The 25,956-nt window shown below is 38.6% G+C and overlaps 1 protein-coding gene across 1 annotated transcript in view; it reads right to left on the bottom strand.

Moving 5' to 3' along the window:
- Window positions 1-24,681, bottom strand: part of LOC140236781 (UDP-N-acetylglucosamine transporter-like) — a 50,317-nt gene extending 25,636 nt beyond the window's left edge. The window contains exons 1-6 of the mRNA XM_072316715.1: window positions 24,486-24,681; window positions 22,677-22,834; window positions 18,765-18,887; window positions 16,080-16,248; window positions 11,182-11,300; window positions 7,153-7,286 (exon numbers count right to left, since the gene is read on the bottom strand). Coding sequence (XP_072172816.1) covers window positions 7,153-7,286; window positions 11,182-11,300; window positions 16,080-16,248; window positions 18,765-18,887; window positions 22,677-22,834; window positions 24,486-24,681 — 899 coding nt within the window. The remainder of the gene's footprint in view (window positions 1-7,152; window positions 7,287-11,181; window positions 11,301-16,079; window positions 16,249-18,764; window positions 18,888-22,676; window positions 22,835-24,485) is intronic.
- Window positions 24,682-25,956: the final 1,275 nt, after the last annotated feature.

Genomic DNA, 25,956 nt, shown 5'->3' on the forward strand with positions numbered 1-25,956 from the left:
GTTTCCGGTGAATATCCTCACGTGTATGCACACCTCTCGCGCGCTCAAGCTCAGCAATCAGCGGTTGTGCGGGAAATCGAGTGACCTTTGACCGAACTGTGGAATGTTAGTGCGGATAAGTCGTAAAACGCGTTCATGTATTCTCGATCTGATCCTCATGCTGCAATTATGCGCATAATAGCAGCATAAAAATAATGCGCACTTTTCTAGTCCTCTCCCGTTCATGTAATCGAAATTTTACGACTTGTCCTCCTATTATCCGCATCCACGATTACCTGAAAGGGGTATAAGAGTCAGGGCAGGGTGGCAGAGATAAAGGGAAGGGGGGGGGGGGTGGATGGACACTTTGCTTGACCACAGACCATTCATTGTGATAAGACCAACCTTGAGTGTAATGGTTGAGTGCCAGGACCTTGCATGCATCACATACCCCAGCAATGGCTAAGCTGGACTTTGAGACAAAGGCCAACACACTGTCAATGCACTATCTGGAATGGTTCACATCAGGACATGGCAGAGGTCAACAAACTTTGAAAACACATTTTTTGTAAACAAATTCTTTCCTTGTTATATACAGGTGTATTTTTTTCTACTTATTGGTCTCTGATTTCTTCATGATAGATTGATGACAGCCCCATATTCAGTATGTGTGCATAATTATATTCTCACAACAAATCAACATGATCCTATTATGAAGCACAACAAAGTTCCAGAAAGATTGACAGATGAATATTCAGACAAGTGTACCACTTCTCAAGATCGCAGGAGTTTGTATGTGCAAAGTGTATTTCTGTGTGCATTCATGGACAAAGAGGGCAGCATACTGATTCAAACATTTGGCAGCTGCTACCAGTTGGCCAATGGAGTATAACTCTGGAGCTTGCAGTGTACGCAAGAAAAAGAGTAACACCACCACCATCATCATCATCGTCATCATCATCATCGTCATCATCGTCATCATCATCATCAACATCACCATAATCACCATCATCATCATCACTATCGATGTCACTATCATCACAATCCTTCTCCTCCTCCTCATCATTATCATCATCATCAGCATCCTTATCCTCTCCCCCCCCCCCCCCCTTGTCGTCATTATCGTGAAAGTAGCACTCTGACTCACTTTATCATAGCCAACGTTAAAGGAGAACTCTGCATGATTTTCAGACTTATGCATTTGAACATCTATAAATTGGAGATACTGGGTATAGAGTCATAGAATTTATAGTAATTCAGATAAGGAATAAGAATGTTTTCAAAATTTATAACAAATCACAATGAAAAAGGATGATGACACAGCAGCTTCATATAAGAATGTATGATTGGGTGCTCAGGGAAGCAGAACAATAAAAGAAAGCACGCATAAATTCTACACAGGTGAACTTGTTAAAGCAGTATTATAATGGAATTACATTGCTACAATACTGGAATATGTGGGCCTCCTGTGTCATCATCCTTGTTCAGTGTTATTTGTGTTTGTTTGTTTTTTCATAGTATTGGTTTACCTGCTCAAGAACCACGATAATTTCCTCAAATCTACACATGGTGCTATCAATTTACGTACTATATGATGTGAAATCATGGAAGTGTCTGGAATTCCCCTGTTAGAATGAAATGATCTTGTAAAAAGTGAGCAACCCCCCCCCCAAAAAAAAAAAAATCTTAAAAAACAAAAACAATACAATCATAAAACTCATGGAACAAGAAATGAAAATGAAAGTAACAAAGCAACAGACCAAGCACATTTGACAGTGTAGACCCTTGGTAGCATGACATGTATTAAAGGCATAATTTACCATTTTCAGATGAAACAAAAACCCAGCATTAGTGCTTTAAAATAGTTCTAAGATAGGTTAGGGATAAAAACAACCACTGTCAAAATTTGAATCCGTTTAATTGATGTTAAATATTGTTAAATACACAAAATGTGAACAACAGTTATAATAAAAATGTTTCCAGACTAAACCATCTACAGTTATAGTTTACTGAGAAAATACTGATATCTCCTTATATTTTAGGCTTTATAGCGAAAATTCTCTATGGTAGGATGTTTCGTGATACAACAGACCTACACATATGCATCAAATGTAATATCTTGACAATTTTTTAAAATCACTGCTCCCAAAGGTAAACTGGACCTTAAGCCGCAGTGCCAAAGACCTAAACCCAAACACCAATAGAAAATGAATTGAAAGTGTAAACAGTAAGGAAAGCATATAGGGAATGGAAATAGATGAGGGGGAAAAGTTGCTATCATGGCGGACAATATGAATGCGCCTGTGAGTCGTCCCTATAAATATCCATTTCTTGTGACCTGTTGAAACCATTACAGTGGACTCCCCTTATAACGAAGTCCTCAGGACTGGCAGTTTTCTTTCGTCTTAACGAAATTTCATTGTGACCGAACAAACAAACAATAAAATACATAGCGTGGATATTGTTGCAGCCTTAATATTTACTTCATTGTAACTGGGATTTTGTTACAACTGTGTTCGTTATAATGGGAGTGCACTGTATCTATTTAGCCACAGTCCAGAAAAATCTTGAAAATATCCATGAAATACTCTTCGTTCATTTCATAAGTCTGATAAATTAATTTTATTCAAATCTTTCCAAGCAGTCACTATCAAATTTTTCATCTTGAAATTTGACTGTCATTATACATCAGACTTCACATCTTACAAAGTTAGCATTCACAGAATTATTGCAAGACATGTACATGCATGTACTTACTACGTATTTCTTATTTCTTTTAAATTTTTGATGGAGGGTATTTCCCCCTGTAAATAAAATCACTAGTACAATAAACTTTGCCATTTGAATTTGACACTAGACATTTTACCTTTTTTTTTTCTTTTTTGATATTTACCAATGTGTGAATAGGCCATCTGACAATGGTCACAACATTAATGCTCCAGCACAAAACCTAAAGCCTTCTTCTTTCTGAGGCCACCATGCATGGTAATAGATGATAACAGAGTAATCAGGACAGCTCATGAAAGATGATGCAAAGACTGAGATAGATTTCAGCTGCTGTGCATTCAATACAAGTACTAGGCAGAAATGCACAGTTTAATTCCACTACTGTACGCAAATCACCCATGTTTGGCCATTGCTTATGTCAATACGACATTGGTAGCCCACTCCTGTGAATTGCCTGAACTGATACAAAATTCACTTCAAATGCTATACCTATCTATAAATAACATCAATGTGAACTTTCAGAGGAGTATATGTTCACACTCAGATCAAGATACTGTAATAAGCATTCCAGATGGGTTTGCAGTTTTCCTTTATTTCTCACAAGGTGAATACAAGGAAATATCTATCACTCTTTACAGCCAAATTCTGACTTAAAAAAGTATTTCAAACACCAAAATATGATTTCAAGTAGTATAGCTGGATTGTTCAAGCATTAAATGTAATATTTTCTTAAAAAGTCCTGAAAAAAGGGCTCTGAATATTCATGATCAAACTACTGGTATTTAAATTCACAAAAAAAAAAAGCAAGACAAAACAAAAACTTGAGAGTCCCATATACTAAAATCTATGCTGCCTCATCTTCATATAAGTGAGCTTCATAAAATGTTGAGTCATCTGAACTTTGCTTTCAGACAAAATGAAGAAAATGAAAGAAATCCGCAAAATTCAGCCATTTGAAACACAAATCGTTAGTTCTCTCAAAACAAAACTGTTACATTAAAAAAAAAATGCTGATTGCTTTGAAGAACCAAACGGTACTTTGCACTTGGAGGCTTAGATCTATATTGATATACTGACTACAAAGAATGAAGATATAACCCATCTAGAGAGGCCCAGCTGCTCTGTAATTACTTCAAAGTTGCAAAAAGTCATACCTTCTGCAAACATAATATATTCCCATACACAGATATCTAGTCTGAGCATCTCTGTACATGTTAGTCAATCTCTTAAATAACAAACTTGTCCCTGCCAGTATTCAATCTTGAGCAACAGTATACAAATGATGCACAGGACAGAGTGGATCGGTGAGAATTGGATGTGCAAGTTTAACTTTGGAACTGTTTAAACCCACGAGAGCAGCGAGTGGGTTTTAGACTGTTCCAAAGTTAAACGAGAGATCCAATTCTCACTGATCCATGAAATAGGCCTGTGCATCATTTGTGTTATAAAATGGGCACGTAAATTCATGAAATACAATCATTTTCCCCATCATGCGTTAGGTACACCAACAACACTGTACAAGACTTGAGCCATGCATTCGGATTTTACCGGACACATGGCTCAGTGTGGATCAGTAAAAATCAATGCATGGCAATTGACCAATCAGATTGCAGAGATTCTAAAGCCCATTTTATAATAATCTTTGATAATGATTGCAACTCACTATTCTTATCAACAGGGTGGCACACTAACCCATTTTTGTACTGGTCTGACCTATCCATCGGACAAGTAGATACCCAGTTTTTCTACTTTTTACAGGTCCGAACCTGAAATTTACTGGTCCCGTTCTGTTTTTTTTGACTGGCCATGACAATGTTATTTATTTATTTTATTTCTTTTCACAGGTTAAATTGGACTAGTAAATTTGGCCGGACAATGATTTTTACTGGTCTGGGACTGTCGGACTGGTGCGTTCTCTTATAGAATGAGTGCACTCAGATATTGCCACATTTCTGTTGAGGTATGTATGTTTTACAAGTCCAATTAACAGTTTTCACGAGCATATACAATGTTTTAGTATTAACACAAGAAGATTTTTTACTCTCTTCATCTTTAACTCTCAGAGAGAGAGAGAGAGAGAAAAAAAAAACCAATTCTCAGATCTATTCTTAATTAGAATGCTTGTTTTACTATAATAATATACTGTCTGGTTGACTACTTATCTATCCATAATGTCACAGCTATACTAGATAAACTTATATCTCTTTATATTTTGAAAAATATTTGTAAGAACTGAAAAAAAAACAGGAAAAAAGACTGGACTATGACAAACCCAATAGAACTCTTTGAAAACTCAAGGAACTAAACGCTCTTATATTTTAGGCCTATACACATGATATGGCATAGCAAATATGACAGATTACTAAAATTCTAGGTGTTATGGATACATGTGCATTGTACTATCATTTCTGGGCACTTTATTGTTCCGCGAAGGAATATGTAAATAAAGAGTTCGACAAGATGACCGAGATCGACCACACACCTTGTTTGAGAGTCTGGGTATTTGTTACGGAGGTTAACTTGGCCTAACGAACCATCATAACCACCAAAAATACCCAGACTCTCAAACAAGGTGTTTGGTCGATCTCGGTCATCTTGTCGAACTCTTTATTCACATATTCCTCCGCGGAACAATAAAGTGCCCAGAAATGATAGTACAATGCACATGTATCCATAACATAGGTTAGAACCCAAAAGGAGAAAAAAAACTTCTCATTTGAGTTTGGAATCATAAATCATGCACTTACTGGTATAGTAATTATCTCATACCATGTTTAAACTGCACAGACGGCCATACTGCCTACAGAGCAATTCTTGACTGCATAAATGCCACTCCACATCAGGATCCACGATTAACGAGTGTCGTTTCAAAGAGCAGTTTGTCAACAGGGTAAGGTACACTGCAGTTAACAAGGTAACAAGTTAATAAACACTACCAGCAGCTCGGTCTTTGCCTTGCTGCTGCCTTCATTACAGCAAAAGTGATGGGAAAAAAGACTTCCTTTTTTCTTTCCTCTTAATTAACCTGTTAAGGACAGGCTGATTTTGCTATAACACTCATTTCCCATAGACTCCTGCCCGAGTATACTCGAGACGAGTCTTCAGTGGGTTAAAAATTGAGTTCTCAAAGCTGTCAGTGCGCCACCACTTGCCCATTCTTGGCCAGTCGATGAAGCCACCAAATTTACTGACAGGGCTGGAAAGATCAATGCCCTGGTACACAATCAGTAGTGTGGAACCATAGCGCCTGCCCTGCTGGTTCCCTCTACCAATAGCAACTTGTTGGCACAGAATGTCAAGACCATGTTGGTGAGACGGTCCTGAAAGGGTTCAAATACCCCACTCTGATATTCCTCAAATGGAACAGTAAATCGCACTCAAAATACGACTAATATAATATAAAACTGTACACATAAGCTATTTGTTTCTTCTGTAAACAATAAGTTCATAAATATATTTTGTACCTAATGCAGAACATGATAGAGGAAAAACAGGTAAAACAAAATCCAAAGCAAATAACAAAAACAACAATAAACTATACTGGCAAAGGAGAGTTATTTGCGATATATATATATCACTGGTTTTGAAAGTGGATTGACAGCATGTCTCCAGTCAACAGAGTCTCAATGCCGTTAAGGTGGCAGTTATATCCTATTCCATGGCATCAGCAGGAAGACCAAAGTGTTCTCTACATATTGGTGCCAACCTTTCATCAATTTCTTACCATTCTTTTCTTCTTCTCTTTTTTTCATCTCATGCGAGTGAAAAAGGTCAAAATACACTTTTGTATTTCAAAAGCAGGCAGTCCGAATGATTCCTGTTTTTACTTCATCTTCTTATCTTTGCCAATATCATCTCTACTATTTGCTCAGTTTTGGTCCAGAATCTGCCACAGCTGGAAGCAAAACATTGGATGGTGGAAACAGTTAAAATATGGCAGACATGTAGGACGCCCTCTACTGGTGGGACACAGAACAGCTCCCCCTGCCATACCAGTCCTCCTACGGTGTGAGTTTAAGTACACTTCATGGAATGGAGAAACATAAACAAGCAGCTGCCGGACTTTTCGCTCGATCACACAGATTGGACCATATTGGGTTGCACCTTGTAGCCGTAGAGGAATGTGGCTAATATAACAAGGGCAGCTCCACAGAAGAAAAAGCTGAAGATAAAAGAAACAGAAAAACAAAGGAAAAAAATCAGAGAAATTAGTGGCTAAAAAAAACAACAACAAACACACAAAACAAAGCAAGACATATCAATTGAACAGAAAGGTTAAAAAGAATTAACAGAATGCAAAGAAACATGATCAAACAACTTCAAACAAATTATGTGCATAAACTTATCACTGGTAGAAACATGCAACATATGAATTCATGACAAACAAACATAAAAATTTCTTGGTTTAAAGACAAGAATAATGTCGAGCCCTGGGACTGCTCTTACCTTGTTGGGGTGAAGTCATGGAGAAAGAAGTACGAGATGACGGTCGACAGAATTATTGATAATGATGTTGCAAAGCCTTTCAGGATGTTATCTGCGTACTTGATGACTGCTGCTATGACAAGGCCACCAAATGCCTGAGAAGGAAAGGTATACAAAATTAGAGAAATTTATCAAACTTCATCTTGCCTTTCCACCATCATCAACCCTTCACATGCTCAGAAGTTTATCTTAAGTTGCCAAGCTTTTTTTTTTTTCAATCAGCACTCAGTAATCCATCCAAACTTGACCTAGTCATTAAGTTAGCAAGCCCACCTAGGTGTAGCAATATATGAGATTGAATTTGAGTTTATTTTATTTCGACATGGCCACTCACTTCAGTCAAAGGCTCTTCTTTAGTGTGTCCGTGAAGCAATAAAAATAAGACAAACCGTGTGTTCAAGTGCTCTCCTAAAGCGAACTGTACAGTGCTGTACCAGCGGCAGCGAAGCACTTGAAAGCTCCTAAAGTGTACCGGACTGCAGGCCTCGAAATAGGATTTTGGAGGGGCAAGGCCATTTAGAAAAGGGCATTTTTTCCAAGAGGCCAGGGCACTTAGGTCAGTCAGAGGGGCACCAAGGCCACATTGGAAAGGGCATGTTGGGTGTTTATACATGATGTAAATGCCCCATAGAGCTGTATGCTATCGACCGTGCTGCTACACTCCAGCAGCACACGCACGCATAAGATCTCTCCGCAGCAGACGACGTTAGGCAGTAGGCCATACGCAATACAATGTAGGTTCTGTAATACAGTACGTTATCAACGCGTACGCCGCGCTCGCTTTGGAGCACTTCCGGCGCCATTTTGCTTTGAGCATGCGGCGGGCATGAATGCAGAGCGAGAGAGATGGCAATGCTCGCAGCCGGCCAACAGGCATGGCATTTTTTAGCATGGCTTGCGACCACTTGCTCCGGCCCGCCGCTGCCTAGCTAGTAACTCTATGGCTGCTGCGCTGCGGAGGCAGTCGGGACAGTAAAAGCCGGTCAGGCGTACATGTACGTAGACTTCTACACGTCGTCTCGTATCTCGGAAAGATACTTTGATTTTGAATCAGATATATTGGGACGCGAGTGAACTGAAGGTATGATATTTGAGATCAGGAAAGTTGTTCAAGCTTATTAAAGTGTAGACTTTGAGAAAGGGCATATTATACGTCATTGTAATAACTTTCATTCTAAAAGGGCACCACAGCCACAAGAAAAAGGGCACATTTTTTTTTACTGTAACTTTGATCAAGGAAAAAAAGGCATTGCGGCCAACGAGAGGGGCACCGACGGCCATGGCCTTCGGTGGCCATCGGTTAATTCGAGGCCTGGGACTGTACTGAACGAAGTCAAAAGTGGACCACTTCGAGATATGCTCCAAAAGGGTACCAAAAGCATACCAAAAACGTACCAAAAGTTTGCATGTGAGAATGCACGTAACATGCACATACATTGTACATCATAATGCAAAGAGCTCATTCTCTTTGTTCGGAACAGCTAGTAGCTCAAGCGTGTCGGGTGAATGATCCTCTAGCTACAAAATGCGTGACCCCCTCTAAAAATAACTCATGAGGTACACTTTCTCAACATAGCATTCAAATGCTAAAATCTGGCACAGTTCAGTATGGTTAGCTTTCCTTCAGTTCGCTTTGGTTTGCTTTAGAGCGCTTGAATGCACCCAAAGTAACATAATACAACATTTCCTACATAGTATGCATAGCATTAGAAAAAAAAAATGGTAACAGGGATAAGGGAAATTTTGTGATATCTATTCACTGACGATAAGTTTCCAAACATTTGTGCTAATTTTTGATAGAATAAGCACTTCCACACATGTGCTAAACTGTTGAACAAACACAGTAAGGACTAATTACTCATTATGTCAAAGGGAACTAACATATCACAAAAATGATGGGGGAAAAAAAAAACTATGATATTTTAAGTGCCACTACAATTCCCATGAGAACAGAAGAGTGAGGGTCTGGAACATACCTGTTTGAAACAGGGAACAATAATCACTGCCTACAGACATATTCCATGGACCTCAATATTTTAACCATAATGAAATACACCAGTGATACACAGTTTTCAGAAGTTATGTAAAGACATGAAATGACCATGAGAAGTTATAACCCCGGCAATACAAAATAAACAGACATTTAGATATTGGTATTCACTCCAAAATGGAGACTCTCTTGGGGTAGATAGAAAGATAGATAGAGAGGTAGAATGGTAGGTAGATGAAAGGATAGATACCTTGACAGATAAATTGGTAAATACACTGTAGAATTGAAAAATTTTTCACATTTTGCACAACAAAACTAGTAGGAAAATAAAAGCATAGATTTTTTTTTTTGATATATCACACTAGCTAATGATTTGATCTGTTCTTCAAATTTAAAAACATGCAAAATTCATCATACCTGGCTGCACACAAAAACATCCACTTTCACATTACACTCAGGTAAATATCACACTACACATATGAACAAAGATAAATAGAACAGACACATACATAAATAAAAAACTGGCTGACTAACAAACAAACTAAAACTAGAAATGTTGCTTTGGCGACTGGTATGCCTCCGCCATAATGCATGATTTTCCCAATAGGTCTAGATAGTACATGTGGACAATGTGTGATTACATTTTCACAAAATTGGCAAAATATTGAAATGACAAGTTTGTCACAAATGTGTTGAATGTTCACCTTCCTTGACCTAGGTTTAATTGGATGAATAGGAGAGCATGTATCTAGGGATTTAAGGACTTTAACTTGACTTTGACCCATTCATACATTTAGGCATTGAGTAATTTTCAAGGTACAGGTGTGGAGAAAAAGTGCAATTTCTGAATTGAATAGTAAATTGTTACCATTTTCATCTGGCCCTTGACCCTAAAATTCATAAGATAATCACTTTCAGGTAGAACATGCATAATATGTACTAAGTTTCAAGATAACTTGAGCCACTTCGAGATATGGAGGAAAAAGTTAGTTCAGCACTTTCACTTGATCTTTGACCTTTTGACCTTTGAGGCAAAAAAAGAAGAAAAAAAAAAAACTTTCCAGAGAATTTCTATTAGGTTACACATGCATACACCAAGTGTAAAAAAATAATAACCCTGCTGGCATTGCATAAATATGAGGGAAATAGTAAAATTTTGAAGTGTTGCACTTGACCTTTGACCCCTGACCTTTGACCTCATGAACCCTACATTCTCTAGATAATCACTTCCAGTCAGTACATGTATATACTATGTTCCATGAAGATACCTTGAACAATTTTCCAAGGCACGGAGAAAAAAAAGAAGTTTTGATATTTTTACTTGACCTTTTGACCTTTGACCTTTGACCTCATGACCCAAACTTTCACCAGAGAATCTTAATTGGGTAATACATGTATACACTAAGTTTCAAGAAAATATCTTCAGGCATTCAATAGATATGGCGAAAATAGTGAAATTTCATGTATTTGACCCTGACCTTTTGACCTTTGACCTTTGACCTCATGACACAAACTTTCACCAGAGAATCTTAATTGGGTAATACATGTATACACTAAGTTTCAAGAAAATATCTTCAGGCATTCAATAGATATGGTGGAAATAGTGAAATTTTATGTATTTGACCTTGACCTTGAGCATGTGCACCCAAAAGTTGATAGGCACAACTTCACCCCCTAATACACATACATGCCAAGTTTCATTAGGATACCTCAACAGGTTTTGATAGTTACCTTGTCCACAAAATTCATTACGGACGGACGGACGGACGGACAACCCGAAAACATAATGCCTCCGGCACCACTTCGTGGCGGAGGCATAAAAATGAATAAGTGAATGATAGGACTGACGGATAAATAACTGAATACCTTAAATAAGAAAGTATACTATTCAATTTATTATGCATCAATTTTTTTTTGGAGGGAATTGATTTTCTGTCTGTAGCAATGGTCCAGGGGTGGGAAGTTAGTCTTGCAGAGGATGAAATTATCCATCAACTTACTTGTAAGATGACCACAACCCATGTGACTGCTGAGTAACCCTGGAGAGGTCCATTTTCCCACACCTTGTAGCCATCTTTTCCAGCGACACCTACGAGACCAAACAGCACCCCAAAGAACGCTGAAACCACAAAAGACGCATATTAAAGTAAGTGAGATTATTGCAACCATTTACATAATCCAGGGATCTCGCCAGCATATATCACCCTTGTCGGCGCCGACAAGCGTGCGGTTTGAAGAAACAATTGCCGACAAGGGTAAAACTTGCCGACAAGGGTAACACCACGCGTGAACTTGCCGACAAGGGTAACACCACACGTGAACTTGCTTGACGAGCTAAGTTCGGACCAATTTCTCGCCTTTTTTACTCTTTATTATCTGGCTAGAAAAGTAGCTAGATGTCGAAAGGAGCAGCAGTTTACAAGCGCAGAAAGTTATCCACGCAGTACAGTCACCGCACCGATCACAACAACGCGGCTCAATAGCGACGTACGTGTACTAGCAGCACATACTAGTACACACCACATCGCATCACACACTTGCTCACTCACCGTCATGCGCTCTGATTCGGGATCCACACACACACATATACTGTACATGCACCAAGGTGGTCCTCCCTGGTTGCATGCACCCAGCCGGCCACAGACAGCCGCCTGTGTCTACGACGGTATTGTGAGAGGGAAAAAGAGGACGGAAAGAGAGGGTCGGAGGCCGAGGGAGGCTGAGGAAGGCTGACACGTGCTCGCTTGTTGTCACGCTTGTTGTCGGGTTACGCAAAAACAAACGATATGAAATGCATGCCCCCCTCCGCCAAAGGTTGTATTTGTTTTTTTTTTTTTTTTTGCTGCTGCTTTTGGTTTGTTTGTTCGTTTATCTGCCTGTCTGTCTCTCTATTCGCAAAATAAGTGAACATTTGGGAACAGATTAGGATGAAAATTTCAGGAACAGTTGGTTGGTAAAATGGCACAAGGAACAGACGATTAAATTTTGATAGTGATCAGGATTTATAATACCACCGGAATTCACCGCCAGGATCCAAGATTTTTAGACTTTGTTTCGTATATTTGAAAGGATTCGTATCAATTCTTTAGGAAGCTGGCCATCGGCAATGACGCAAAATATTAGATGCGTTGAAAGCATTGCCGCAGAGAGAAAATTAACCCCATCTTTCGTTTAAAAAAAAGAAAAAAGAACGTGCGATGGAGTAAGCAAATGCAAATTGTGTTGTTTGTTTTTTTTGGGTAGTTTCAGCGGGTTATGTTTTTTTTCTTTTTACTTAAAAACCCATGCGTTCCATTCGAGCCTTTTCACTCTCCATGGATTTGTAAACGTCATTCGTGAATATTCCATTTTCCTTCTCCGGGCCGACATTATAGTAATTCTGTCATGATGGTCTTTCAACTCAAGTTCAACGTACGTAATGCTCCACGTGCTTCTGGCTTGGTTTGTTAACAGGTGCGTTAGGGGGCCTTCATGGGTAGAAAATAAATGGATAATCATTCATCAATGTTCCCAGTTGGTTTACATGCTATTTGCACGCTGTTTACGACCACTGAAGCAAGGTGGCAGTACGCGCGGCATTCCTTTATCTGACACCTGGCTTTCGTGGAAATGTAGTGGAAATTTCCACAAGCCATGATATCAAGTTTCCCCACTGCCTGCGGTCGTGTTTTTTTTTTTTTATTCTTCATTACGAACATCAATTTGTTCAACTTGAAAATGTAGATAATTTGCTTCGAGCAAGTGTTTCTTTCTTTGTTTCATTTTTTCATTGCAGCGTCGGTAACTTTTGTTTTGTTCATCGTCCATGCATGGCAGGGGTTCATGAATGGGAGTAGAACGATAGGAATGACTGGGGAGAAAATAAACTTAAAGAAGGAAGCATCTAGGGCAAGCTGTCTTTGTTTTTCTCTACACCAGCATCAGTGTGTGTCTGTGTTTATTCATTTTTTTTTCAATAATGCTCTTGCTTCAAGGCGCTACGCTTTTCCCGCGTAAAATTAATAATGGATACCGCACGCAGAGGCCCATGTTTTGACGTGAAGAACCATACATTCTTTATCTATTTATGATAATTTTTTCAATTTAAAATAAAGAATGTTTGGTTGTTCAAAGAATGTAAAAAAAAAAAATATATTATCTTGACATTTCATGCGCTTAACTGCCGAGCATTTTCTTTTTTTTTTTCTTTTACGGGAGAGAGCGAAATGTTCTTCTCTTTAGCAATGACGGCCTATACATAGGCATACTGTGACGCAGTTTTGATTTTCATGAACACGTGAATTGTTCTCCTTCCATACAGTTCTTGATTTAGTGAAAGCTAACAATGTTTTTCACATTCACAAAAGCAGTTTGGTTAGCCTGTGTTCAGTTCGCTGCCAATGAAATTTCTAATTAAAGCGATGCCCCAAACGGGTTTACTCTGAGGGTTTGTTCCGAAATAATAATAGAATAATACTACATTCCTTATTATTCTGAAGGTTCGTTAATCGGACAATAATAAAGAAACAATGTCCGTTAATTTCCAAACAAAATCAGTTTTGTTATTTCGAACGTTCTACCAGTGAAATTTCGGAACAGTAAGTTTTCTTACACTGAGGGTTCGTTACTCCGACAGAAAAAAAAAATAGTAATGAAATAGTACTAGATTCTATATTCTGAAGGTTTGTTAACCGAAAGATGATAAAGAAAAAAAAATGTCCGTAAATTTCAAAACGAAATCAGTTGTCATTTCGAACGTTCTGCCAGTGAAATTTTGGAATAAAATGACGGCACAAAACAGCCTGTTTTTGTATTCCAAGGGTCTGTTAATCCGCCAGAAATAGCAATGATAGAATAATACATTGTTTATAGATTCTTTATTCTGAAGGTTCGTTAACCGAAAATTAAATAAAGAAAAATGTCCGTTAATTTCCAAACAAAATCAGTTTTGTTATTTCGAACGTTTTGCCAGTGAAATTTCGGAATAAAACGACTGCCCAAAAACAGTTGCAGTTTTCTTACTCTGAGGGTTCGTTACTCCGACAGATTAATGATAAAATGATGCTAGATTCTTTATTCTGAAGGTTCGTTAATCCAAAAATGATTGAGAAAAAATGTCCGTTCATTTCACAATGAAATCAGTTTTGTTATTTCGAACGTTCTAACAGTGAAATTTCGGAAAACGACGGCACAAAACAGCGTGTTTTCGTACTCTAAGGGTCTGTTACTCCGACAGAAATAGTAATGATAAAATAATACATTGTAGATTCTTTATTCAGAAGGTTCGTTAATCCAAAAATGATTAAGAAAAAATGTCCGTTCATTTCACAACGAAATCAGTTTTGTTATTTCAAAAGTTCTGCCAGTGAAATTTCGGAAAACGACGGCACAAAACAGCGTGTTTTTCGTACTCTAAGGGTCAGTTACTCCGACAGAAATAGTAATGATAAAATAATAAATTGTAGATTCTTTATTCTGAAGGTTCGTTAATCCAAAAATGATTAAGAAAAAATGTCCGTTCATTTCACAACAAAATCAGTTTTGTTAATTCGAACGTTCTGCAAGTGAAATTTCGGAATAAAACGACGGCACAAAACAGCGTGTTTTCGTACTCTAAGGGTCTGTTAATCCGACAGAAATAGTAATGATAAAACAATACATTGTAGATTCTTTATTCTGAAGGTTCGTTAACCGAAAATTAAATAAAGAAAAATGTCCGTAAATTTCAAAACGAAATCAGTGCGTCATTTCGAGCGTTTTGCCAGTGAAATTTCGGAATAAAACGACTGCCCAAAAACAGTTGCAGTTTTCTTACTCTGAGGGTTCGTTACTCCGACAGATTAATGATAAAATTAGTCAGTAATGAATCGTTTCATTTTATGATTAAACAAACCTTCGGAATAATGACCATCATTACATTTTTGTATGATATCTGTTTGATGTCACGGCCAAACTACCGCAGTATACCCATATAAAGGAAAGTGCAACGATGTCCCGAAAGTTCTCGATCGCTTCTCGCGCATCTGCATGCAATAGGCCTACCACGTGGTCGAGCAGACGGCGAGAAAGCAAAAACACTACGGGTATAGTTAGTACACGGCGCGCGTTGTTGCGATGCAGAGACGGCTAAATACTATTGCAACAATGAAACAGGAAAGGCCTAAAAGAAATCGGAACCTTCACCATCGGCACCTACTTCTCTTTCATTTATCATTTAGGAACTGCCGCCAACAAAAGGTATGGAGTTTCTGCATTGTTTCCGTGAGAATATGCCCCTCACAACGTTCATTGCATCTCCGTGAAAATGTCGCATTTAGTGGCATTTTAGCTGCGATTTATCTGTGTTGTATTGAGCATTAGCGCGAGTAACTGCCGACAAGCGTGAAGAAATTCCTGGCGAGAACCCTGTAATCATCTTACAATTCCCAATTCACATAAGGTATGAGATATATAGTATCTTTAGGCATGAGTTTTCTTTAATTTGTCCATCCTCTGTTCAAATGAAACTTGTAAGATTGTAACTGCCGATATATACTTTAACGAAGATGTTGGAAGAAAGGAACCAGCGGGAATTGAACCTGCAATCTACTGCTTTCCGGGTAGTGACATTACCACCAGGCTACTCCTGGTTGCTGGCAGTGACTTGACGAACTTGAAACAAATACCAAATCTCTGAAATTTTCCGACATGTTTTTTTAACAAAATGTAGATCAGCAGCTGTGATATAACAAATTTCATTTGTACAAAGGAAAGATAAATTCAAGAAAACTCATATGCCTCATGTCTTCACCCCTCTGCTTGATAAATCTCTTGCTTTAATATACAGTTCTTGTCAGCCAAAATCTATCGCTTCCTGGCAGTAGTCAAATGTTTCCCTCATGAATTCACACGGTCTGGAAATCTTTCCTTCAGGACCTACCTAGCTGTATATTTCTGAGCCATATTGACTGTTTGGTGCCTTTAAGGATCTTCTCAAAGTAGACCCCAGCAAAACCGCTGGAGAAACACGCCGCCAGGACAGCTATCAGGCCGATGACCGCTGAAGACGTCGATAATTCTTTCTCTGGAGGTTTACTCTCGGCAGGCATCTGAAAATCATTTCAAGTGTGTTTGAAAAGAATGTATTAAGCTTTTAAGTAGTAACACGCACATAAAGCAACAACTTACAATGAACCACAAAATCTCTGTGTGCTGGTAAGAATGTACAAAGTTTTATCATCTGCAAACAATAAAAGAATTTTCAGTTAAAGTTTGATACATGTAAAATCATAAACCATTAAAAAAAAAGAATCGTTTTCAATTAGCTAAAAATAAAGACACAAGAGTGATATCATAACAAAAATTAGATGGGTGATATCAAACAAATATCTAATGATGATATGAACTTTAAACATGAGTACATTGTCAAGCCTAACATCACATTCACGACTTCAAAACCTCCAAAATGGTCACATGACTACAGTGTTTCTATCATAACATTTGGCCTGATGCCTTTAGTCAAAATCTTCACAATTCTGTTTTTTTTCCCCTTCATTATCATTGAGCACAAAGGAATACACTTTCTCTCTATTTTGGATGATGTGTAGCAATACAAATACCCATCATATACTTGAGCAGAAATGTGGTAGAAAGACTGTGACATCCTGATGCTGAAATTATTGTGGAACTGTTTTCCAACATGTATTTTATATGACATTGTATTTCACCAACAGCAAATCTTAGCAGGATGGTGCATGTGGATTTATAACAACACTCTGCACCGCCATCAATGTAGTAACGTAGACTCACTGTGCATATTCAGTACATATGACTGACCGACTTTGCCAGCACATACACACACACGCACACATAATCAATGTCTATACTGCAGGCCAATACATCCCTTTTGAAACTTCATACAATAGCACTGATCAGCCCTTTGCAATTAATTAATTCATCAACTACCAACAGGTGTTACCACATACCAGATGGTGTAGCTATGCAAATATTATATATCTCATGTGGAAAGTGGAATAAAGCCTACCTAACTCCAGTTGCTTCAACTGTGTGTGTGTGTGTGTGTGTGTGTGTGTATGTTTACTCTACAAATTGAATGTCCTAATTTGGACATACAATCATTGACAACTCACACAGAGAACCCTGGGGCTGGCTTTGATTGACAAGAGTTAGCTTTTCTTTTCCTTTTCACTTTTCTGTACCATCCTGCACTGGCAGTCTAAATCACAATTTGCTTGAAGGTACATTCTCAAAAAACAACAGTGAAATGAAAGCAAAGAAATATCACTGAAAATTTGAACAATTTTAAACAAATTTAAGCAAAGTAATGAATATCTGAATGCAATTCAATTTTTCGCTGACAATATTTTTTGAGATCTCATCCAAGCAAATTGATATGTGCTTTGGTTACATGCCTTGCAGTTATTGCAGGCAATAAGATGATTTTAGGTTTCCTCAAAGAAACTAAGACTTTGGTGACATTTCTATGCACTTCTACATTCCCTGTAATTATGACCAAGTGCCAACATCATGTGGTGCCCTATTTCCACTCCCTATACTTGATAGATTTGCAGACAAATATACTTATCAAACTTTAATGACAAAACATGCACTTTAATTCATGTATAATTTGCATTTTCAAATCATCCCTTGCACATGGACAGGGCATGATCTTTAACAAAACTTGAAGGATTACCATGCCACTTTGAATCTACAGCTGAAATATATTTTCATGTCGTTCAGCAATTTTAGGATTATATCAGTATTCCATAATGCCTGAACTTTTGAGAGAAAATTTACTATGGTTTCTTCCTGATCACCAGGCTGTTTTGTGGGACGTTTAGGTCACACGCCTGGAGGAAAGATACCCTGGAAAATGTACACACTGATACTGGTTATGGATGTGTCCAAAACCAAACAAAAATTATTACCAACACATTTGTACATACCATTTCATAGCAAATGTCATCCTTGTTGTTTTTTCTACAACAATTACAACTTATGATAAATGCAGTTTCTACACAGTTTCTACGGCAACAGCAAAGGTAACAACCAGGAGTAGTTAGGAGCATTCTATCCAAGCCATTGGCATGGCAACAACAGTCAATACAATTTATGATATGTGCACATTGGAAATTTGTGTCTGCTACAGTGTCCCTCACAAATGGCACTCATGCAATGCATTATGGGATAGCTTTGTGGTCCTTGCCGAGTGGAGAATATCTTATCCATCTGCAAAGCATATTGTGTACGTAACAGGGTTCTGTGCTCACATGATGCCAGCAGGGGAATATATAGCACAGCCCTAATCAGGGGCGGATCCAGAAATTCCGTAAAGGGAAGATGCAGTGCTTTTACAAAATTAAAGAGGGGCACATACGACCCCCCCCCCCCATTTTCTTTTTATTTCTTTTGTTTAAATAAAAAACATAAAGGGAGCATGTGCCCGGTGCGCCCCCCTCTGGATCCACCGCTGCCAATGGACCATGACTGTAAACACACAAAGTACAGACCTATCATAAATACATGGACTAGAAAAAAAAAGTTAAATATTTTAATGATGCAAAGCATCATGGGAAGTCTTGAGGTGAATCATGTGACTCCTCACCTGAACCAGAGCGACTCCAGCCATGAGCAGGACCAGTGACCCCCACTTGAGCCGACTCAGCTCCTTACCCAGCATGACGACTGAAAACATGGCTGTTGTTAGAATCTTCAATTGGTAGGTGACCTGGGCAGTAGAGGTTTGCGAGGGAGACAAATTAGTACCGGCAAGAGTTGATGAGGTGTCACAGAGTTGACATGTCAGTGACTAAAAATGTGATGGCCTGACTTCACATATTTATTAAAACTGAAAGCTTATATTCAGCTTATGAATAATGCAAATTTTACCTATGTGTGAATGTGAGTGACAGATTATGTACACAAACAGATTTCCAATAATGAATGCGAGTTGGATACATGTATGTGAAAGGTATGCCCATTTTGCACTCACCTTAAGTAATAGCAGGGCTCCACACTAACTTTATCTTTTGGTGGCCCGATGGGGCCACCAAAATCATCAATTTCAAATTTTTGGTGGCCCGAGAGAAAAATTTGGTGGCCCGAGAGAAAAATTTGGTGGCCCGAAAAAAAAAAAAAAACCCACTGAAGAACATTTAATAAAAGTCCATTTTTTCTATGAGTCGCACACTCACTGCATGCATTTATGCATTTCCGGCGCAAAAAGTTACAAATTTATTGACATACTTTTCAAAAAATGACAAATATATTTGGTGGCCCGGGGCCACCAAATGTGCCCTTTTTTTAAATTTGGTGGCCCGACTTTCATTTTTGGTGGCCCTGGGCCACCGGGCCACCGTTAGTGTCGAGCCCTGGTAATAGTATATGAACTACAAGTGTAAATTTAAACCATGGATTGATTTAAATTACCTTTGTGAATTCAGGCCAATGTTTTGCAAACCATCCTATAACATATTGCCTAATCATCTACAAGAACAGATTCATATTACTAGCACCAGCACTGCTACCTTAAAATGATATTCTGCTTCATGAACATCAACATTTCAAGTCATTCAAAATAGCAGGTCCCAATTAGGCCTACCCAAAGTAATCACATTTGTGTCTACAGTAAATCAAGCATACGATAAAAGGAAAGTCCTCCGCAAATTCATCATGGCTTGGTTCACGTGCAGTAAGTCACCAAAGCCCAATAATTCACATGTTGGCTTACTCATCTCCAATACATATCGACCTATTCAGAACCAGTACTTTATTTATCTTCCAAGAGGCATTTTGATAAATGAAACTACAGTGTACTTTGATGGTCGGGTGATGACACATCACCGGCTAGGAACACGTTTTTCCCTAAGGTTAGAGCTCAAGCAAACTTGGCAAGAAAAAGGAAATGTCATTCATGCTTCATGTAAAAGGAAATGAGCCATAAACACAGACAGGTTTTGGGGTTCATACTTGTTTAACAAATAACCACACTTGATTGCAATACAGTCATGTTGACGACAAAACTTTATGCACCATCACGACAAATATTTTTCAAAGTAAACGTAGAAATTACCTGATCAAAGTAAAGTTTTTAAGTGCATTAAGCATTCTCACAAAGTAAATGGCTCAAAACATACAGTATTACTTGAAATAAAATGGAACATCCACAATCTGACAGGTCATTCATCAATGGTAAAATTGCCTTGCTTTGGAACTGATTAATCATATTCATTGGAATTCATACATTCTGCAATCCTTTCATGGGGCCACTGATATTATGCCCTTTGCAATGTATGTGTATCTGTGTGCATGAGTGTGTATGTGTGTGTGTTTTGTGAGAATATTTAGGACAAAATGATCTCCCCCAATAAAGCATACATCATGTAAATGTCATGGTAGCACCATTATGCTCCACTTTGTACTTGTCATCCAAAAACTGCTGGGTGGGAGACCAACTTAGAATCAATTCATCTATCATTCCCTTCCCTAATAGTGCACAACTTCTTGTTCTGATCAGCTTTTCTAAACAACAGTAAGGTTGTTATTAACGTACAAGACTACCTTCTGAGTCTGACACGAGTTTTTTCACAACAATTTTTATGATGCCCAGTTTTAATAGATACAGTATGCAGGCATTGGATACTGCATTCAAATTCATTAACCTTGACAATAGGTCCTCTATTTACTAAGGGTGAGAGACAGCTGTTTAGTTGAGAAAACTTCTTGTAGAAGACCATTTTCCTGAGCATTTTCTCTCTATTTTGTTTGGTTCCTTTTTAACAAGTACATGCATTTGATGCCATCACATTACACTCTACAGCGTGATCCTTAACTGATGGTTTAGTATATTTGCAAGTGGAATTAAGGTGTATGGGGACTCATGCACAATATCACATTTTTCTTATGTGCCGAAAGTTTTTACAAACTTTACAGGTAGTGGTAGAGTAGTTAAACGTCCTTTACGCCTTGTTTTGCAAACATATTTATTTATATCTGTTATTTTCACGCGTACATGTACATTATCACTTATATTTTTGTATTCATATATTGTAAATATGTTTGTACTCTCATACCCCGAGAGGGGGTCGATAGAGTCAATAAAATCTTACAAATCTTACAAATCTAATACCTTTAACTCACTGAACTGGAAATTATCTCAATCCCCTTGTTTATAGCAAAAATCAAGTGTATGTACATGTATGTAGATCATTAATGGGAAATGTTTAATATTTATTGCAATCTGTGTTTATAGTGTGTAGTTATCCAACGTGGACCAGGGCATTTTTCTTCCCCTGGGTCTGGGCATGTTGCCGCTTCAATAATGGATTAGAGCAAATATTAACCTCACACTTGCAGGGCTGATGGATGGAGTAGGGTTGGGCGATAACGGCAAATACCTGTATGACTTTTGAAGCACAGCAAATGTTTACGCACGAAATAGTCCCACAAGACACAAATAATCGAACAATGGCTTGATCTTGTCAATAAACTGCTGTGATGCCAAGTTTCCAGCACAAAGTGGAAGTAGCAACCCGAGGCCAGCAATTACGTATTATAACAATAACTTGATCATTTGAATCCACCCACATGACTGATATTGTATTATGGTACCTCGTTGCATTGTTTGTCATATTCCACCCCCAGTAATAATATTTGCAAAGGTATGTGTGTATATGTAAAATGCATCCTTAAAGGACAAGTTCACCTTCATAGACATAAGGATTGAGAGAATGCAGCAATATTAGTAGAACACATCAGTGAAAGTTTGAGGAAAATTGGACAATCAATGCAAAAGTTATGAATTTTTAAAATTTTTGTGTTGGAACCGCTGGATGAGGAGACTACTAAGGCTCGTGATGTCATATGAGTACAACAGTATAAAGAAAATGTAAAGAAAATTCAACATATTTTCACTTTTTTTGCATAATAAAAGAGCGCTTGACTTGCCTCTTTCTAAAGGCACTTTTTTCAAAATTGAAATTTTGTGAAATTCTCTTTATATTTTCCTTATGCTTTGTACACATGTGACGTCATACACTGCAGTAGTCTTCTCATCCAGCGGTGACTCCACAAAAACTTCAAAAATTCATAACTTTTGAACAGATTGTCCGATTTTCCTCAAACTTTCAATGATGTGTTCTACTAATATTGCTACATTCTCTCAATCTTTATGTTAATGAAGGTGAACTTGTCCTTTAATGTAGATCGCACAGTTTTCAACTGATGTACTTGTCTTTTCAATGAAGCTTCAACTACAACATACAGCAAGTATGGAGAGAGTCTATTTTTTTTTTTTTTTTTTTTTGAATTGGGACTTCCTAACAATGTATGCTGCTTTCATGTCAGGACCAAAGTTAATCTTTTCAAGTGTTGTTAAATTCGTAATTAGCATCCATCTCGCAAAGTTTTTGAAAGTATAAACCCCAAGAAATATGTGGAGTAAACAGTAGTTTCCAAACCAAGGTCGAATGCGTGGTTAAGACAGGCTATATTCTGGGAAATGAGTGCCTGAGCTCACCTGGTATGTAGCAGCATCTAGATGAGACAGTGCAAGGAAGAGCAGGTTGTTTTGAAGTGTATATAGGCCCGAGGGTATTGCCAATTGGAAGGAATCAACCGGTTTTTCAATGATCTCTTCCTTTATCACTTTCAAGAAGCCTCCAATGGTCCGTCCACCTGTAGCAGTTTGAAAAAAAAAAGAATGTTAATTGATTTGAAGGTACTGGATTTCTTTGATTTCTGCGTAAAGAGCAGGAAAATTATACACAACAGCTGTTACTTGAGAGAACAGGTACCGGTATACAAATGACGCACAGGTCTGAGTGCGTCAGTCGGAATTGTGTGCATAAGGTAACTATGGAATGCTTAACCCACGACGCGAAGCTGAGTGGGTTTAGGCTAAATTCCATACCGCTGTAGTTACCGCATGCACACTATATTCCGACTGACGCACGAAAGACATGTGCGTCATCTGATTTATAGAATGGGTAATTTTCTTGTCAAAAACCCATTTTTCTATCGTGTTACCTGATGACAAAATTACTGGATGCATTTCCTTTTGGCTTGCCGTAAACGGGCATGCATACCCGTGCTTACCGTTTTTACTGGATGCATGGCCAGCCATGCATCAGTTTTACTGGATGCATGGCCGAGCTGAGTGCGCGAACGCTTGCTTTAGTGCGCGAACCTTTGTTACAAGTACGCGTACTCTTGTTTACCACTGTGACTCAGCGTGCGGCCAGTAAAAATGAACACATAGCTCTCGACCAATCAGATCGCAGGATTCTCGCTACCCATTCTATAATATTTGTTGGAGCGTAACATACAACTGTAGAAATGACAAATACAATTTCAAAACTATCAACTGTTCTTCCTACAATCTATGCTATCAAAGGCTGTTAATGAAAAATTTACTTGCATTTGAAAAGAAATTCATCTCATTGCAACTGATTGACAAATTGCCCTACATTGACGTAAATAAGCAATGAATTGATCAATGTTTTAGTGGTAGAAATGATAAAAAAAATCATGGGCGTACATACTCGAGCAGGATTCGAACCTACGACCTCCTGATCACTGGACAGGCATCATCTCCACTAGACCACCGAGCTTTCGCCCGACAGCAAGTGTTGGTTCTAATCCTTATGGCATGCAGCAGGTACTGCGTAATTATTCAAATTCATGAAATTCTTCCGTCGAGGTGTTTTTCATTGCAACTGATTGACAAATTGCCCTACTTCGACGTAAATAAGCTCTGAAGTGATCAGTGTTTTAGTGGTAGCCATGATAAAAACAAATCATGGGCGTACATACTCGAGCAGGATTTGAACCTACGACCTCCTAATCACTGGACAGGTGTCTCGTTGGTAGTATAAATAATGTGAATAATTCCTTTTGTCACAACCAACATAAGACGGAAAAGAATTACCTGTGGAGATTTTCGCGGCCAAGCTATGTAGACGCTTCCTCAGCAGAATAATGTGATGACTTAAATCCTTGGACTTGCGCAGACAAGTCACACACAATGTGGCTGCCCAAGGATTTTTAGTCATCACATCATTCTACTGTGGAAGCATATAGCCTAGCCTTGAATGTCTCTACAGGTTATTCCTTTTCATCGTATTTGGCTGTGACAAAAGTAAATCATTCACTTTACTCGCATTTGCCTTTCCTGAGGGTTGCTTTTGATAAAATCAATTTAAATACAGGCAGCAATTCAGTAAAAATTTATGAGGATTGATTTTTTTTTTTCTTTAAGACTGACAAAGTCATCATGATACATGGCACTTCATAAAGCAACACATCATCGCATTCTTTCTTCCCTAACCTTCTTGGAAGCAGACTAGCACAACACAGGCAAAAATCTTTATAAACTCCGCCAGCACCACCGCCGTGGAGCTCAGGTAGTGGTGTCCCCCCGACTGCACGGTCCTGGAGTAGCGCATCGTCAGGACCAAGGAGGTGGTCTGCAGGATCAGGATCCCCAGTGACAGGTATTTGAGGTTAAAGGTCACGGTGTTCATCTACAGCACAGAATGGTAAAAACAGAAAGATTAGGGCAGAGATGCCAAGTTCAAAAAATTTGTACGAGTGAGATTTTCATGACTCGGCGTCTTGGCGCGCACGCATGTGCGCGAGCGAGAGAGCGAAGCGACCGAGCAGGGGGAGGTGTGTGTGTGTGTGTGGGGGGGGGGGGGTGTGGTGTCACCCTCCAACGGTAGGGAGCTTTTTCAATTTTTAGCAATCTGGTGCATACTTAAGAAACTATTTTTTACTTATTTTGAAAGACAAAAGGGAAATATACCTTCAATTGCAACTATCACTTTAATCCTTTGAGCTTTGGTCCCGATGAGAGAGAAAAATGGGTGCCATGCGGGATGTATGGGTCTCACGCAGAATGCATGAGACTTGGTAGCTCTGTTTGGGTAGTTTCATCCTTTCGAGCTGAGAGGCAAGACTACCAAGGCAATTGGCAATGATACATTGTTACAGTGATATGAAGAGGTTGATTAACATTGAGAGGCAATCATCAAAATAATTTTCCCGTTCCATTATGCCTCAGCTCAGCATAAACAATGATTTCTCTTCATGTTCTCACTGAAGGGCAGCCACAATTCAAACATAATTTGACAGGAACCTTTCGGAGAGTTTTCAGGAGGCGTGTCTTCATCAGCCCGAAGTTCAAACTAGCGGGACATTTTGCGGTCTTAGAAAATAGCCCGATACAGCGAATGTGCATCTTCATCAGCTCGAACAGCCTGCTTCGGGAAATTAGTCCGAAAATTGACGCATGCGCACTTTGCAATATTACTCTGCCTGGCTCGCGGTTCGAAAGTGGATTTCCCCACTCAAAATCTCCTATATCACCGTATGTACGATTCTACAACCAGGGAGGTGAGCAGTACAGCAAATTCTCTCCAAAGGGATATTAATAACGCTACTCTTTCTTCTGTCCAGTGAGGCATCTTATATGAAATTAACGAATTGCAATGTTTAAACAAATCCAAAATGCACACAATCTGCAAGAATCTTCAGCTAAGGTAGGAATAGAGTGGACCAGAAGAAGACGTTTACAGAAAAAAAAAAAAAAAAAAAAAAAAAAAACCCAGCTAGCATGCACGGCACTGAGTTTTAATAGGGAGGTGAGAGAAATAACCTCCCTGGTTTTAAAGATGACAACAACAGTAGGCCTATAGTACACACATGTGATCCTTGAATACACCGTGCGTGTAATGTACTATACACAATCACTAGCTGCTTGTACATGCGCTTTCCATTGCCAGCTGGCTAACCAGAAG

The sequence above is a fragment of the Diadema setosum genome, chromosome 13 (genome assembly GCF_964275005.1).
Source record: "Diadema setosum chromosome 13, eeDiaSeto1, whole genome shotgun sequence".
Lineage (NCBI taxonomy): Eukaryota > Metazoa > Echinodermata > Echinoidea > Diadematoida > Diadematidae > Diadema > Diadema setosum.